Raw genomic sequence first — 17,555 nt, forward strand, 5'->3', positions numbered from 1 at the left:
TCATATGGTTTTAAGATAGATTAAGACTCCAAGAATAATCAAGAGTCGCACTTTTGGAAGAACTCACTCATCAACCTTATCAATCAAGAAGACTCTAAGGAAGATAAACATATTCAAAGGAGAGTTCTAAACATATATAGTCTTGAAAGTCGAGATCACCTGAAGGACTCTCCAAACATATATAGTCTTGAGAGTCGAGATCTGAATAGGGAAGGTTTAAGAAACCTATTTCATCTTGAAATCAAATGAGCATTAAATTAAATCTCTCCTATCTCAAGAAAAATATTGAAGAGAGAGAGAGAGAGAGAGAGAGAGAGAGAGAGAGAGAGAGAGAGAGAGATTATCGTGGACATAGGCACGCCTGGCCGAACCACGCAAAACTATGTATGTGCTTGTGTTTGTATTCTTGTATTTCAACTTATGTAAGATTTGAATTGATGTTAGATCTGTTCTCTAACAAATCCCAGCCATCCAACTAGTGCATATGAATGGCTAGGATCAGTCCAAATCCTGGTGAAAATATGGACAAATCCTACCTGTTGGTTGACAACTTCAGATAAACGTAGGATGGTAGTCACCACCATCTTATGTTAAATGATGGGATTCGTACTCCACCCAAACCTGCCAATTGACAAGTAACCCGGTTCTGGTTTAAGTTCAGTTATATCAAGTTAAGAAAATGGAATCTCAAACCTGACCTGAATAATTTAAAGAACATCTGAAATGTTTGGATTGACCAAAATAATATCTGCACATCATTTTTATGCCACACCCTTATGTTTGGGTTGGGTCAGGTGTCCAACACAGACCTGACCAATTGAGAGCCCTACTTTACGGTGCCAGGCACTTGAAAGCTTGGATGTGAACTTAGAGAGTATACTTGGATTTAGAGTTGATTAGGTAATGTGAATTCTTAATAGCTAGCTTGAGAAAAAGTAGAAAGTTATAAGGCCCACAAGTTTCAGCAATTGCACTTGCCATTTTCATAGATAGTATAACGAGATATAAAGAGATGGGTTTACTTTTTTGGATTTATAACCCGAAGAAACCACACCAGGCACAAAGACCCTCTGACTCAGTTTACATACCTAAGGTCGTCATGCAGGCTAAGACCCCTGCCCCCGGGGTCTATAGTATATCGAGATATAAAGAGAAGGGTTTACTTGCTTCCTTGTTTTAATAAAGTCTACAAGGAAAGGGAGTGGAGTTTTAGGGAAAGTTGAAACTTGAAAGCAGCCTCCAAACAAAAGAAGTGTGGGACACAATGAGAACTCTTGTTCATGAGAATTCTCACTTGCTTCTCCAAACACAGTCTATAACCTAAGGCTTTGTTTGGGAGCTGGAGAGATGCGGGTTGAGATAGGGAATTAATGAACCCCCCCCCATTGTTTGAAATTCCATATTTGGGAGATGGGAGTGGTGGAGATGGTGACACAACCTGCGGATATTAGAGCAGACCAACCCGGACTCAAAAAAGACCAGACTCAAGAATTATGTGGATTGCGACCTGATTTCGGACCTCAATGGTGTCATGAAGATGTACATGGAATTAGGATTGAGGAATGGATCTTTGGATCCACAATGAATGGGGACAAACCGTAAATGGGTTACACGATACTATACAAGGGTACACAATAGTTACTGCAAGCTTCTTCCTACGTGAACAAACTCACTTCGGATGAAAGAAACTCAAGGAGGAGAAGCTTTAGAAAACATGCTTCCGAAATATGGAAAACTCGGTTCTCTTTAGTGAGAAGCTCACTTCCTCCTTGTTTCCAAAATCGATTATCTTTTGCTTCCTTAAAGTATCTTTCTGGCTTCCTTATCACTTCCTATATATTTTTATATTAAAAAAACAAATAATTTTTTTATAACAAGCTTTCAACATGTTAACTTCGCCTGTGTAGTTATACACTGCCGGTCCCAAGCCCGGATAAAGGAGGAGGGTTGCGGTAGGCCTGTGACAGCCAGCATAAAAACTTTGTCATATCCTATGAAAATGAACCAATATGAGAATTTCGTTGGGGCGTTTCCTACTGAGCGACGCGCTGTACTCTCTAGGCCCGGAGGCAGTGATAAATGTGCAAGGGTTGCTAGGTCGTCGCCCAGAAGCGACACGTCACACCGGCGCCCGGGTGTGGTGTCAAATAGGCAAGGGTTCCCTCACTTTGTTGGACGGGTGGGGGTAAAGAAGTTAGTCCAAGACCATAAAATTAGGTTAGCCACTTGGAACATAGGGTCTTTAACTGGTAAGTTGGTAGAGTTAGTAGATGTTATGTGTAGGAGAAAGATTGATATTTTATGTCTTCAAGAGACCAAATGGGTAGGTGAGAAAGCTAAAGTGATAGAACCTTGGGGATATAAGATTTGGTATACAGGAATAAATAGGAATAGGAATGGAGTAGGGATTGTTATGAGTCGTCAGTTTATAGATAATGTAGTTGAGGTCCGTAGGAAGGGTGATAGAATTTTACTTATTAAATTAGTATTAGGTACGAATATTATTAATATTATTAGTGTTTATGCACCTCAAGTAGGTTTAGATGATTCCATTAAGCATCAATTTTGGGAAGATTTAGATGGAGTAGTACAAGAGACATCTTATGGAGAAAAGCTTTTCATCGGCGGTGACCTTAATGGACATGTAGGCATTAGTAGGGATGGATTTGAGAATATCCATGGAGGCTATGGTATAGGAGAAAGAAATGAAAGTGGAGAAAGGATTTTAGATTTTTGTTTGTCCTATGATATGATCTTAGCAAACACTTGGTTTAGGAAGAGGGAGTCTCACCTAGTAACATTTAAAAGTGGGGTTAATACGAGTCAGATAGATTTTTTCCTACTTAGAAAGAGAGATAGGGGTTGTTGCATCGATTGTAAGGTTATACCAGGAGAAAGTGTAGCTACACAACATAGAGTCTTAATTTTAGATCTTAGAATTAGACAATGCCGCAAAAGGGATAGACATAGGATAGATCCTAGAATTAAGTGGTGGGCACTGAAAGGAGCTAAACAAGGAATGTTTGTAGAGCAGGTAGTTAAGGAAGTTGATTGGTGTCTCGAGGAGGATTCAGAATCAATGTGGAATAAGATAGCGGGTGGTATGAGAAAAGTAGCTAAGGAGGTATTGGGTGAGTCTAAAGGCGGTGCACCACTAGGTAAGGATACATCATGGTGGAACGAGGATGTCAAATTAGCTATTAAGGTTAAAAGAGAGTGTTATAGAAATCTAAGTAAGAGTCGTGATAATGAGAATTTGGAGAAGTATATGATAGCAAAGAAGGAAGCTAAAAAAGTTGTTCGAAACGCGAGGGCTAAGGTATATAAGGAGGTTTATGACAAGTTGGATACCAAAGAAGGCGAGAAGGATATTTATAGGCTTGCAAAGATGAGAGATAGGAAATCGAAGGATTTGGGTATGGTTAGATGTATCAAAGATGAAACGCAAGGGGTTTTAGTCAAAGATGAGGAGATTAAGGAGAGATGGAAAGATTATTTTGATAAGCTATTTAATGATAGTCATGCTCAAGATCTTGGAGACTTCTCCATTCCTTTTCATGAGATAAATCGTGACTTCATGCGCAAGATTCAAAAGAAAGAAATTGCAGAGGCTTTGAAGAAAATGAAATCAAGAAGGGCAGTTGGCCCAGATGGTATACCTATCGAGGCTTGGAAATGCTTGGGAGAGAAAGGTTTAGAATGGTTGACAAATCTTTTTAACTTGATTTGGCGAACAAATAAGATGCCTAATGAGTGGAGGAAGAGTACTTTGGTGCCTTTATATAAGAATAAGGGTGATATACAAGATTGCACAAACTATCGTGGTATAAAACTCATGAGTCATACTATGAAACTTTGGGAGAGGGTGATTGAGTCTAGGTTGAGGAAGGTTGTCATGATATCGGAGAATCAATTTGGTTTTATGCCTGGAAGATCAACTATGGAAGATATAGAGAGAGGAACAAAGATTTGCATATGGTTTTTATTGATTTAGAGAAGGCATACGATAGAGTACCTAGGGACGTTCTCTGGTGGACAATGATGAAGAAAGATGTTTCTCTCAAGTACATTAGTATAATTAAAGATATGTATGAAGGAGTAGTAACCAATGTCCGCACTTGTGGAGGGGTGACAACCAATTTCCCGATAACGGTTGGGTTACATCAAGGATCTGCTTTAAGCCCTTTCCTATTTGCAATAGTGATGGATGAGCTTACGAGATCAATTCAAGAAAATGTACCGTGGTGTATGTTGTTTGCTGATGATATTGTTTTGATTGATGAGTCTAGAGATGGGGTTAATGCTAAGTTAGAATTATGGAGACAGACATTGGAAGCTAGAGGTTTTAAGTTGAGTAAGAGTAAGACTGAATATATGGAATGTCGGTTTAGTAAGCAACGAAGTAGTGATGGGAGTGTAGTGAAGCTTGGTGAGCAAAATATACCGGTGAATGATTATTTCAAATATTTGGGATCCATCATTCAAAAGTATGGAGAAATTGATGGAGATGTAAATCATAGGATAAAGGTTGGGTGGATGAAATGGAAAAGTGCTACTGGAGTGCTGTGCGATCGTAGAATGCCATTGCGGTTGAAGGGAAAGTTTTATAGGACGACTATTAGACCCGCTTTACTATATGGTACGGAATGTTGGGCTGCCAAGAGACATCATATTCAAAAAATGAGTGTAGCTGAGATGCGGATGCTTAGATGGATGTGTGGAAATACAATAAAAGATAAGATTCGGAACGAAGAGATACGTAAGAAGGTAGGTGTTGCACCCATTGAAAATAAGATGCGAGAGAATCGTTTACGGTGGTTTGGACATATTCGGCGAAGGCCTAATGATGCTCCAGTTAGAAGGTTGGAGAAATGGGAAAATATATTAGTTAAAAGAGGTCGGGGTAGGCCTAGGAAGACTTGGATGGAGATGATAGGAAAGGATATGAATGCTTTGAACCTCACCGAGGACATGGCGTTGGATAGAAATGATTGGAGGAAAAGGATTCATGTGGAAGACCCAAAATGAATTTCCTTTTTGGTTCATATCGCTGACCCCAATTGTTTTGGGATGAAGGCGTAGTTGTTGTTGTTTGTTGTTGTTGTAAGCTTTCAACATGTTGGTTTTATAAGTGTTCGTGTTTTATTTGCTTCTACCCTCACTTCGTATTGCTTTCTATGTGTTATTTGCTTCTACCCTCACTTCATATTGCGTTCTCTGTGTTTTTTTTTGTGCTTGCATGACGTGTAGAGAAACTTTTAGAACACAAAGATTTATTTAAAAAAAAATACTTTTTACAAAAACTCAATTATGGATTTTGGGTTTAGACAACAATGATTATTGAACCTAAATCGCATAGTTCCTATACCCTAACTTGTTTTTTAAGGAAAAATCTCATGCACATGTCCATTTTTTGACCCCATCTTATACAATTAAAACTGAATCAAACCTGGCTGAATTTTCTTCCTTCAGCCATCTTTTTGAATGAAAAACCTTTCAAATATTTTTTTGTCATTTAACGTGTTGATAACTATGGGTTCACCTTACCAATGGGGGCTCTGCTTGTCTGGCAGGAGCAGTTAGTGGACGTCACCTTGTGTTGGGACGTTGCAAGTTCAAATTCAATGGTATGGTTGTATAACTGGTAGGGGTCTGCCTAACCCTGGTTTTCTCTGTTGAAAAAAAAACTATGGTTTCACATTATCTGGTAGGAGAAGTTAGTTCATGCCACCTTGTGTTAGGGACTTTGAAAGGTCAAAACCCAATGGTACATTTGTATAATAGAAAATAACTGTATTGTATGGTAAAAATGACGTAATTTTTTAAAAACCTAAAATTTGCTCGATGACCAAAACCACAAATATTCAAATGCAAAAAGATCATTTTAACCTCACATGTATGGATTTTCTCCTTATATGCAAATTTAGTCCCAAATATGTGCCTAAGTATTCTATCCAAGATTTATGATAGACTTTGTCACTGATTTTCGACCTAAAAAATAAAAAATTTCAGAAAAACACAAAAACAATAAAATAGATAGAAATATCTTTTCAACTATACTTGATTTGGTGAAAAACAATAAACGAGTCCTGAGATATCTTCTCAAAAATATTTCTAAAATAGGAGATTAACATGCGCGGTTACGCCTATCCTGATTATTCTATACTATTTTTTGGTCATCTTTGTTAGAAATTTGAAAAAGAATAAAAATAGATCAAGGTGTTATTTCAACACCACCAATATCACTTTGATATGATAAGCGGTTGGAAAGAAACATTTTCTACAAGATAGAGTGTTCGATTGTTCCTATCTGTAGAACATAATTTTATTTTGGTTTTAGAACTAGAAAACAAGAACCCTAGAGGGGTTTCTAGTTTTGATTTAAAACAATAAAGTCATAGGCTTATATCTTATCTTTCCAACGACTATAAAAACATAAGTTTTTGACTTTTAATTGAAGAGATACATATATGAGAACTGAAACTGTTTTACAGAGAATATGCGAATATGTGAATTTCTTCATATATATGTGAATTTCCTCACATATATGCGAAGTTCCTCTTATATATATATTTTCTCATAAACATGTGAATTTATTCATATATATATATATATAAATTTTCTCCTAAACATGCAAATTTTCTCTTAAATATATGTGAAATTCCTCTTATATATGCGAATTTTTTCTTAAACATGTGAAATATGCATATATATGATGAACTTCGCATATATTTAGAAGAAATTTTGTATGTTTAGAAGAAAATTCATATATATGAGAAAATTTTTATATTCACATATTTTAAGAGGAAATTCATATATTTAGGAGAAAATTTACATATATAGGAGGAATTTCACATATATTTAGGAGTAATATATATATATGTGAGAAAATTCTCATGTTTAGGAGGAAATTCACATATATTTAGAAATAAATCCACATATATATATGAGGAAATTCACATATTTGCATATTGTAAGAGAAAATTTGCATGTTTAGAAGGAAATTAGCATATATAGGAAGAACTCATATATTTAGAAGAAAAACTGCATATATAAGAGAACCTTCACATATATTTAAGAGAAAATCTACATAAATATGATGAATTTTACATGTTTAAAAAAAAAATCTGCAAATATAAGAAAAACTTTACATATATTTGAGAAAATCCACATATATATGAGAAATTTTACATATTCACATATTTTCTGCAGAACAATCTATGTTATTAAATCTTTATCTTTCTGATCTGACATCCTACGTTTTTATAGTGATTGAAAAGTTAAGATATAAGCCTATAACTTTACTGGTTTAAGTCAGAACCAAAACCCTCTTTAGGGTTCTCATTTTTTAGTTCTAAGACTAAAACTAAAACATGTTTCGCAGGCAGGAACAACCAAATAGTCTATCTTCGTGAGGACGTTTCTTCTCAACTACTCAAGGTGATCTCGGTGGCATTAAAAATCTAATGCTCTGGTCTATCTTTGTCCTTTTTATTATTTTTTCAAATTTTGATGTAGATGGCCAAAAAATAGTATAGACTAATCAAGATAGGCTTAACCATATTTGTTTATCTCTTATTTTAGAAACATTGTTGGGGCTATATCTCAGTGTACGTTCATCTTTTTTCAACGAATCAAGTGTCTTTAGAAATGTATTTATGTATAGTTTCTTTGTTCTTTTTTATGTTTTTCTAAAATTCTTTATTTTTGGGGTCAAAAAGTGATGACAAAGTCTATTATAGATCTTGGATGCAATACTTGAGCAACATATTTGAGAGAAAATTAATGGTTAAAACGGTCCTTTTATATTCGAGTATTTGTGGTTTTGGATATCAGGAGTATTTTAAAAATTATAGGACATTTCTTGAAACACATCATTTTTGTTATACAGTACGATCATTTTTCATTTGTATAAGTAGTGAGGGTTTGCCTAAATCCAGTTTGCCTATAAAAAAAAACTACAAAAAATTATAGTACTGTATGACAAAAATAATGCATTTTTTGAAAAACCCTAACATTTTTGAAAATCCACCGATGTTCAAAATCACAACTTTTCGGTTGTAAAAGGATCTTTTCACCTTTTGCACATGTGAATTTTCTCCAGATATGTGAACTTCCATATCAAATATCCAAATTGTTTCTTGTATTTATGAATTTTCTCTCCAGTATGTGAATTTTCTTCCACATTTGTGAATGTCCTCCTGCATGCTTTCATATTTAAGATTATTCTGACCTTCGCACATGAATGTTATAATACATTTGAGAATGTCTTTCTGTCTTTGCCCTTTATGCGAGTTTTAGTAAAAGGAGTTTGTTGAAAAAAACACACTTCAAAAGTGTGATGAGCCTTTAACAACACTTCAAAAGTGCAGCTGAAGCCTTTAACGATGCTTCAAAAGCGTGATGAGCCTTTAGAGATACTTCAAAAGCGCCGCTAAAGCATTTTAGTGCCACTTCAAAAGCGCATATTTGGGTGAGAAAATCACAAAACACAGTAGGACATTCACATATTTTTGGAGAAAATCACATATTTGGGAAGACATTTGCATATGCTCATATTTTGGGAGGAAATTCGCAAGTGTGAGAGAAAATTCACAAAAAAGAAGGAAATTTGAGTATTTGGATATTTGAGAGAGAAGCTCGCATATCGGGAGAAAATTCGCATGTGAGAAGAGTGAAAATATAATTTTATAGCCGAAAAGTTGTGATTTTAGACATCAGAGGATTTTAAAAAAAATGTAGGATTTTTCAAGAAACACGTCATTGTTGTCGTACAATACAGTCATTTTCCGAAAAAACTATGGGTTCATCCACTTGAAGTTTTATGCCGCTAGCACAACTATAGGTATGGCAAGCTGGACTAGGTCTTTATACCAGTATGGTTTCTTCAGGCTATTTAAAAAAAAAATACCATGGGTTCATCCTCTAAAGTGAATCTGAGAGCGTGTCTGGTGGTGTGTGTACGAGGGTGAGGAGCCTAGGTGCAAGTGACCAAAGTATTAGGTGTGGGAGACCAAGCTCAGCAGTCACTCAGTCTTGGTGGCATCTCAAGTTGGTGTACGTGCATAACCAGGTGCCAGTATGCGTCTAAGGAGAAGGGAGCTAATTAAGTGGTTGTTGCTAGGCTCGACTGGCTTGAACCAGGTGGGCAGACCGGCTGCCACTCTTTCATTCCCTCTCATTCACATACTCAATTAGACCCAACCCACGCTTACCTGAACCCCATAAACTTGGCTAGCCAACCCTGACCCCGATCCTTCCATTCACACACTGACCTTGACCGACCCTGTTCTTCAACCCATCAAGTTGACACACGCTCGTCTTACAACAGCCCAGCCAGTCTTAGTTCATAGCCCATACTGAACCTTCCCTAAACTATAAAATATAGACTCGGTCATTGAACCCTGGCCGAACCAACCTCCACCCCGACTTAAAACACCCAAGCCATATCCCTGGTTGTAACCCGAACTGGACTCTCTTTTTTTATGACAAGGAACTCTTGCCGAAGCGAGGAAAACCCTGAGTGGGCCCCCCCGACCACCCTGCCTTATGTGGCCCACCTCTGAAACTCACCCTTCCCCGACCATATACTCAACGCATTAACACTTCCTCACTCTTAACTGGACCCTAACCCATCTTGACCTGTATCCATTTCCATTGCCATTTCCGTCGCGGTTTCAACCCATTTTCCATAGTCAATGCTCCGAGCTGATCCTTAATCAAGCCAAATAGGACCATATCGTAGCTGAGACCCATAAGCTCCAGTCTTCATTGCGGTTTGAATATGGAACCCCTCTACTCAAAACCCATCAGCTCTAGCCAAGGCATTATTAGGACCTGAGTCCCATATCCCAAGACCAAACCAACTGCCCAACTCATACCAGTACATCATTAGATCAGATCCCAGTAAAGACCCGAACCAGATCCATTGCAGTGGTTTTGGATTCGGGACAGCCTGCACAAGCCGATACCTTGGTGATCCTGAAGCGTAAGAACCGATCCATTCAGGTCGGACAGTAACAGATGGGAGTGTAGATGACCATCTCACCTACCATTTTCAGCTGCATCTTAAAAAGGATTTAGTTGACAAATCCACTCTCATATCCCATTTTCACGTCAGCGCCCATCTCCATTCCCTTCTCTGGCTCCCAAACAAAGCATAAAATCAGATCCCACTTCCACCAATTTCCAAATAAAATGGAGACTTACCTACAATCCCATCCATACCCCTTCTCAAATTCTCAATAAGACTTCTGATTTGTACCCATAAAGGGGGTGTTTGTTTCATGCCCTTTCCTATGAAAGAGTCCCACTTTTAGGGTCTCTCTTAAGGAAAGTGAAACAAACATGATACATGCAAAGAAACATATTTCCTATAAAAACAGGTTCAAACTTCCCCTGGTACCATTCAAGGGCAAAATAGCTTCCCTTGAGTGGGGCTGTAACAAATGCCCCTTAATAAAAGAAAAGAAATGCGCAAAGATCATAATAATGACATTATTATTATTATTATTATTATTATTATTATTATTATTATTATTATTATTATTAGTAGTAGTAGTAGTAGTAGAAACATGAAAGGAAGTGGGTTTGTTGCTTTTTCTCCCGTGCATCTTCGCACAATTGGGCGAAGTTGCGGGACATCCCACAATCAGCTGCAAACGGCTCAACCTCGGATCTTGACAGGACCCGGAGTCAACTGCATCCAACCCAATCAGGTGAACACCAACTCTTCTTTCTAATATAAAACTTTTTCCAGTATGAGAAGCTTCGGATAAATTGTGGCAAATTATTTCTAAGATGACTTGAAAGTATCAACTACCTTTAATTGGCAGGTATCAGCTTTCGGGTCAACTCCCACAACAGGTCCAGTCTGCAGGCTTAGGTAGGAGTGTCAACAGATCGGGTTTGGTTCGGACCCAGGTGGAACCAGACCTGGCCCCAATTTTTGGGTATGGTATCGGGTCCAAACTCGAGTCTAATCGGATCCACCATAAGAGAAACCATACCCAGGCCCAATAAGAACTACGTGAACCAGACCAGGATCATACCCGGTAAAACAATATTTTTTTATCATTTTTACATTGAAAAATTGCAGGTCTTAATCGGAACTTGGGTCGGGCATGGGTCTGGTATATAAATTCACAAACTATACCTGAGTCCATGTATTAATTGGACCTTCGGGTCTGAACCCGGGTCTTAATCGGGTCTTCTTATTTATCACCATACTCAGACCCTATATAGTTTGGTTAGGGTCTGGTCCGGTAAACCCCACACGTTGACACCCCTACTTGTTAGGCTATTTGATTTTTCTACCCCAAACCATCCTACTACATACAAGTCGGAAAAACATGATCCAAGGGTCAATCCGTACTACCAACCATGTCTGAATGGTCTGATATAAACAAAAGAAAGAAAAATAATTAAAAATATATAATATGTTTTCACTCATGGGTTTGGAACGATGAGTGTTAGCCAACTTTTTCCCTATATGTACAGAGCCTTCTTTCTCATGTGATAATTGCAAACATTTGACTCTTCAATTTCAGAAAGAATCAAAATTTGTGCTTCCCTTCTCATGTAAATAAATCACTCTCAACAACGGGAAAAAGCAGCCAATGAGGCTTCAGTTGACAGTTGCATGGGAGCAGTGCGTCTCATTCAATGAGAACATCACCTTCCCTTTCACTGTTCAGCGTCAGAGACCAACTCAGAGCTGTCTTTGCTCCGAAGAGGTGTGCTCCTCCGTTTTGTAGGCACCAGTGGATTGATCTCTTCTTCGTATAATGGCACCGGCCGCTCGATATCGTCATCCTTGAAAACTGGATGGATGTACGCATCACGAAGGTAGGCTTTGATATTCAAATTCGGTTCTGTAGCTCTCTCCAATGTATCTTTTATCATTGCATCCTGCAATCAAAGCGTAAGTTAAGCTCTTTCATGTTCATGCATGACAAAGGCATCCTAAGATCAAAGAGCACAAGGATCTTTCATCTTCATGCAGAAATAAGCAAACAATAAAAGTATGTTAAGTTTCAAATATTACATGAGAATAGATGATAGAATCAGGAAAGAGAAAACATGTACTTCATAGTGAAAGGTTCACTATATTCCACTTCAAAACAAAGAGTCAGTGCTGTATACCAACCTGTAAAGGAAACTTAATGAATGCAGGCTCAAACCGATTCTTACAGTACATATGGAACCAGATGGTTAGTACTGGAAGTGCAATCAACAATGGTGTTGATTGAGAAGCATCCTTTGTACTCATCAATCCCATGAGGAGAAGTTGTGATATTATCAAACCAATAATGATACGGACATGCACATCTGGCCAAAATGCTGCTGCACTTTCATATTCATGGTCGTAAACATTTATAACCTAGAGCAATGAGCACCAGGGAAGCATAGACAAAAATAAACTGCACTTCAGTGGAACTATCTCAATTTTACAGAAGAAATTCCTATGGAAAGAAAAATCAATCAACATGCCCTTCAAAAAATACCTGATGACGGAATACCAAATAGGCAAGACCAAAAAAGACAACTATGAATGGGAGAAGGATGGGAGTAACCACAGCATACACAAGACCAAGTAAAAAGTAAAGCTGCAGTCGTGGCTCAGATATAGAAAATGACAAACTTCCAGGATGCATTGCTTGCTCTCGGTCCTTCTCCGTTTTCACAATTAAAGCATTTTTTACATGATACATCACCAAAGGCTTTATCCTAAGAATCTCTAGAGCAACTCCTGCCCAGCCATCAACCATAATATATGTTATGAAAAAAGTTGCTTTCATAGGAATGGCCACCCCAATTGTCTTAGGAATTCTGCAAAATAAACAAATATTCATCAAACAGATTTTCTGCAAGCAAAAAAAAATGTCTTAAACCATGAATTAGTGAAATTTAAGATTTTCTATATGTACATATAACTCATAAATCTTTTAAGAGTGGAACATGAAGGTCTGCAAATACGAAATATTTCCTATATTTCCTACAAAAGAAAAGGGTTGAATCTTAAAAGTCCTTTATAATATACTTAATTTTGCAACATATCATTGCACAATTGTAAATAAATATCTTAGTATAGAAAGCAAGGTAACATACTCATTTGCAGACTGGTTAATAAATTGTTGAAGCTGTTCAAATGCTGTTCCTGTAATTATGCTCCCGAGAAATACATTGACCATAATGAAAATATAATACTTCGCAGCAGATCGCCTCTCTAAGGCTGATAGTGCTACATGGCCTTCAATCTTGGACATTGTCATGAGTATTGATGGAAGAAGGATCAGAAATATCTTCAAAGCAATCCCAGGAAGAACACCTTGAATGAAGGACTTGATGGCCTTCCTGAATTTCCAATGTTCAATGAAGATATTGATTTCTCAAATGTATATCCACAATATAAAGAAGGGAAATAATATCACTCACTGATCCATTATAATAACTAAAAGATATGAACTGAAATAAGAAATGTATCTCTATATAACAAAGCATTACTATTGAAAAGAGCATGCTGAATGTTTCACAAGTAGCATCTTAGGTAGACCATAAACGGGGAGAAAGGGAAAAAACTTGGTAAACATTTTAGCCTAAAAGCACATATTGAGACTAAATAAAAAAGCACATACTAGATGAACACATATTCATTGCTGACTTTCTATGACATCGCATAAAATAAAGAATGACAGTGTTTCATCATACTGTTAGATTTGTTGAGATGTAATGTGTTTTACCTTCTTTGTGCTGCCCCTTTCTTTTGTATATATCATTATTTATAGGGGTATTCTGGTACACTTTAGTTAGTTGTAGAGTCAACCATTTTTGTCTTTTAGTGTAATATAGGGGTCTTTCCCATATATTGTTGTAACCTTTCATTGTAGAGCTAATGAAGTCTTCCTTCTTGGTTGTTCTATCTTCTCTCATCTTCTTTATGATGTGATATGGTATCAGAGCCATATCAGAGGTGAAAGAGGATTGGATTGCTACACAAAAGAGGAGACTGCATTCAGTGTTGGCTGGTCAACTGCATCTGGTTCTTCACTGTTGACATCATCAGACCATCTGGAGTTATTTTGGTTTTGTGATTTTTCACTTAATTGATGTGGGGCTTTAATGATGGTCGATTTTAGTGACTCATTGAATCAAGAATCATATGCTTTGGGTGCGATTCATTGAGCCATATCAGTGTATACATGATTTTGTAGAAACTTTTCAATATCTTCTGCATTGTGGGTGTGATTCTGTCCAGTTTTTCTTAGATCTTCATTTCTGATCTGAAATGGAACTTTTGATAACTCAGATTGTATCTGTTAGGGTCATTTTTGAAGGAGTAAGTGTATGGATGCCGTCTGGCTGAGAATTGTAGTAATTTGAAGGAGTTTCATTGAGTTTTGGGGGGTGTTACAGCAGGCGGTAAACTGTATCTCGCCTCTATTAAACCTGATTGCTTGCTATTAATTTATGCGGTGTGATTTAGCATAAATCTTGGCTATTAACCCAAGGGATTGTGTTAGACTTGGTTGTTGCTTTATGTTGTTTGGGAACTCTTTGCTGAATTTCTTTTGGCTTTGAAGCTCAGTAACTATAGTCATATTGTTTGGCTGGAAGTTTGTTAATTCTTTTGGGGTTTGAGTGGGTCAGCTTTTGGTCCTTATCTGGGATCTCTTATGACTGACTGTTGCTGTCTCTAAGGAGTTGTTAGTGAGTTCTGTTAGTCGGCATCATTTGCTTGTGATTGTGATTGAAGTTTTGATAGTGTAGGCATACTTAAGGATTCAGTTACTGTGTTGAGGCTCTATACAACATATTTGTAGTGTGTTTGGTGTGCCTATTGTCTTATTTGTGCAGATTTTCTTAATATTGTAGTCGGGGGTTTGGTGAGAAATGGAGAAGAAAGATGCTGCTCACATCATTCCCATCAAGATGGATGAGACTAACTACTCATACTAGGCTGAACATATAAAGACCGGAATGAAAGGTCTTGGATATGGTGGATACTTGGATGGGTCTAAAAGAAAACCAAAGAGTGATGATGAGAACTATAAGGTTGCTTTTAAGGAATGAGATAGAGACAATGCCAAGGTTAAATTACGACTAGTAAAACAAAATATTGTTCTAAATATTGTGAAGTTTGAAGAAGCTAGAGAGGCCTGAGAGTAATTGAAGCAAATTTATGAGCAGTATAATTGGGCAGGCATGTGCCAGTTGACTCAAGATCTCAAAGGCTTGAGGCAAGAAGAAAAACCAATTGAGTCTTTCTTCACAAAATTTCAGTAGTTATGGGATGCTCTCACCTCTATGCTTCATAATGTGAAGTGTTCAAAATGTAAGAAGTGTGGGGAGTGTAAAAAGCTTGAAGCTGAAGTTAAGGACCAGCAACAAATCATAGATCTACTAATGGATTTGTGTACTGAGTTTGATAGTGTGTGCAATGGGATTCTACATCGAGCATCACTCCCTACCTTGATGCAGACGCTAACTGAGCTAATGGCAGAGGAAACCAAGAACAAGGCTCTTGGTGTATGACTTTCTGAGGAGACCGCACTAGCTGTGTCTAGACAGCAAAGTGGCAGGGTGGATGTGAAGGTGGTGTGAAATTGTCTACGAAGAGACAATATGCATACAAGCACAAATACTTTATAAAAGATGTGCACGAAGGCACTCTCACAACACTTGAACAAAATACGTCAAAAAGCATAAAAATAGCAAACATGCACTAAGGCATGTATTTTATAGAAAAGAGCAAATGCTTGAGGCTCTCAAGCTTAAGAAATCATAAGGGGGAACACCCCTATTTATACAAGAGCAAAGGGGTACAAGAGGGGGGCTCTCAAAGGAGTCGTTAGGGAGCCCCCAACGGTCACATTTGTGACCGTTGGGGGGTCCCCAACGACTCTATTGGGGGGACCCCCAATGTACCTTTATGAAAAAATAAAAATAAAAAAAGAAATAAAAAAAAAAACAATGAGAAAGAAAATAAATTACAACATATTCCAAGTGGAATATGTGCAAGATGGGAAATTACAATAATACCCTTTTGGGTAAGAAAATAATATATATATATATATATATATATATTTATATACATAGAGATATGTATACATATATGATATATATGTATATGCATCTCTATGTATATAAGTGTATATATATATATACTTACAATAATGATTTTTGAAGATACATTTTAACACTCCCCTCAAACTTACGGTGTGATAACCGCAAGTTTGTCAAAAAGGAAATGAAATCTGGGTGAACAAAGAGCTTTTGTGAAGAAGTCAGCAAGTTGATACTCAGACGTCACGTATGGTAGATCAATGACCTTCTTCAAGTATTCTTCCCTGACATAATGGCAGTCCATCTCTATATGCTTTGTTCGCTCGTGAAAGGTGTGATTCTTGGCAATATAGATTGCACTTTTATTGTCACAGCATAGCATTGTTGGTTCTCCGATAAGCACTCTCATATCTTCTAAAAGGCGTCGAATCCATACAATTTCCATGGTAGTGGATGTCATGGCTCTATATTCGGCTTCAGTGGATGACAGAGAGACCTTCTGTTGCTTTTTACATCACCATGAAATCAAATACTCACCTAAGAAAACACAAAAGCCAGTGGTGGAGTGACGGTTACTAGGGTCACCTCCCCAATCTGAGTAAGTATAAACAAGTAATTTTAATTCCGAAGAGGAAGACATAAATACTCCCTTATTCACTGTGCCCTTCAAGTATCTGATGATGCGAAGAAGAACACTCATATGAACGGTTGTGGGAGCGTGCTGAAACTGACTGGCGATGTGGATAGCATGTGACAAATCGGGTCGAGTACTGCTAAGGTACATCAAAGAGTCTACCAACTGCCTGTAAGGAGTGGGATCGGTTAGAGGAACACCATCGTCAATCTTCATTTTTGATCCCACGACTTCAGGAGTTTCGCAAACTTTGTCATCAGAAATCCCTGACCTGTCAATAATCTCACAAACAAGTTTAAATTGAGATAGAAAATAACCTCGTTGAGAATAGGCAACCTCAATTCCAAGAAAATATGTCAGAAAACCCAAGTCTGACATCTCAAATTTTGAAGTCAAGACGGACTTAATACCCTTGACCCCTTGAACATCATCACCTGTAATTAGCATGTCATCAACGTAGAGTAATAGTATCACAATCTCTGCATTAGATTTTCTAGTAAATAAAGCAGTATCAGTATAACATGAGGAAAATCCATTTTCTAGCATTACACTGGTAAACCTGTCATACCAGGCTTTGGGGGCCTGTTTCAAACCATAGAGGGCCTTTCGAAGATGAAGAACTTTATCTTTAGGAATCTTCATGCCTGGTGGGGCATCCATATATACTTCTTCGTTAAGATCACCATTTAAAAATGCATTTTTCACATCCATTTGAAAAATATTCCAATTTTTAATAGATGCAATAGTAATAAGACATCTAACTGTAATCATTCGGGCTACAGGAGCAAAAGTTTCTTCATAATCAATTCCGTACTCTTGCCCATACCCTTTTGCGACTAAGCAAGCTTTATACCTT

General features: G+C 37.4%; 1 protein-coding gene across 1 annotated transcript in view; it reads right to left on the reverse strand.

Moving 5' to 3' along the window:
* Nucleotides 1-11,685: 11,685 nt before the first annotated feature.
* The window catches only part of LOC149837147 (hyperosmolality-gated Ca2+ permeable channel 1.7-like), a 63,094-nt gene continuing 57,224 nt past the window's right edge, over nt 11,686-17,555 (reverse strand). The window contains exons 9-12 of the mRNA XM_090007977.1: nt 13,111-13,356; nt 12,507-12,831; nt 12,149-12,382; nt 11,686-11,910 (exon numbers count right to left, since the gene is read on the reverse strand). Coding sequence (XP_089864103.1) covers nt 11,686-11,910; nt 12,149-12,382; nt 12,507-12,831; nt 13,111-13,356 — 1,030 coding nt within the window. The remainder of the gene's footprint in view (nt 11,911-12,148; nt 12,383-12,506; nt 12,832-13,110; nt 13,357-17,555) is intronic.

The sequence above is a fragment of the Nuphar pumila genome, chromosome 5 (assembly GCF_984573655.1).
Source record: "Nuphar pumila chromosome 5, dmNupPumi1.hap1.1, whole genome shotgun sequence".
In the NCBI taxonomy this organism is placed as follows: domain Eukaryota; kingdom Viridiplantae; phylum Streptophyta; class Magnoliopsida; order Nymphaeales; family Nymphaeaceae; genus Nuphar; species Nuphar pumila.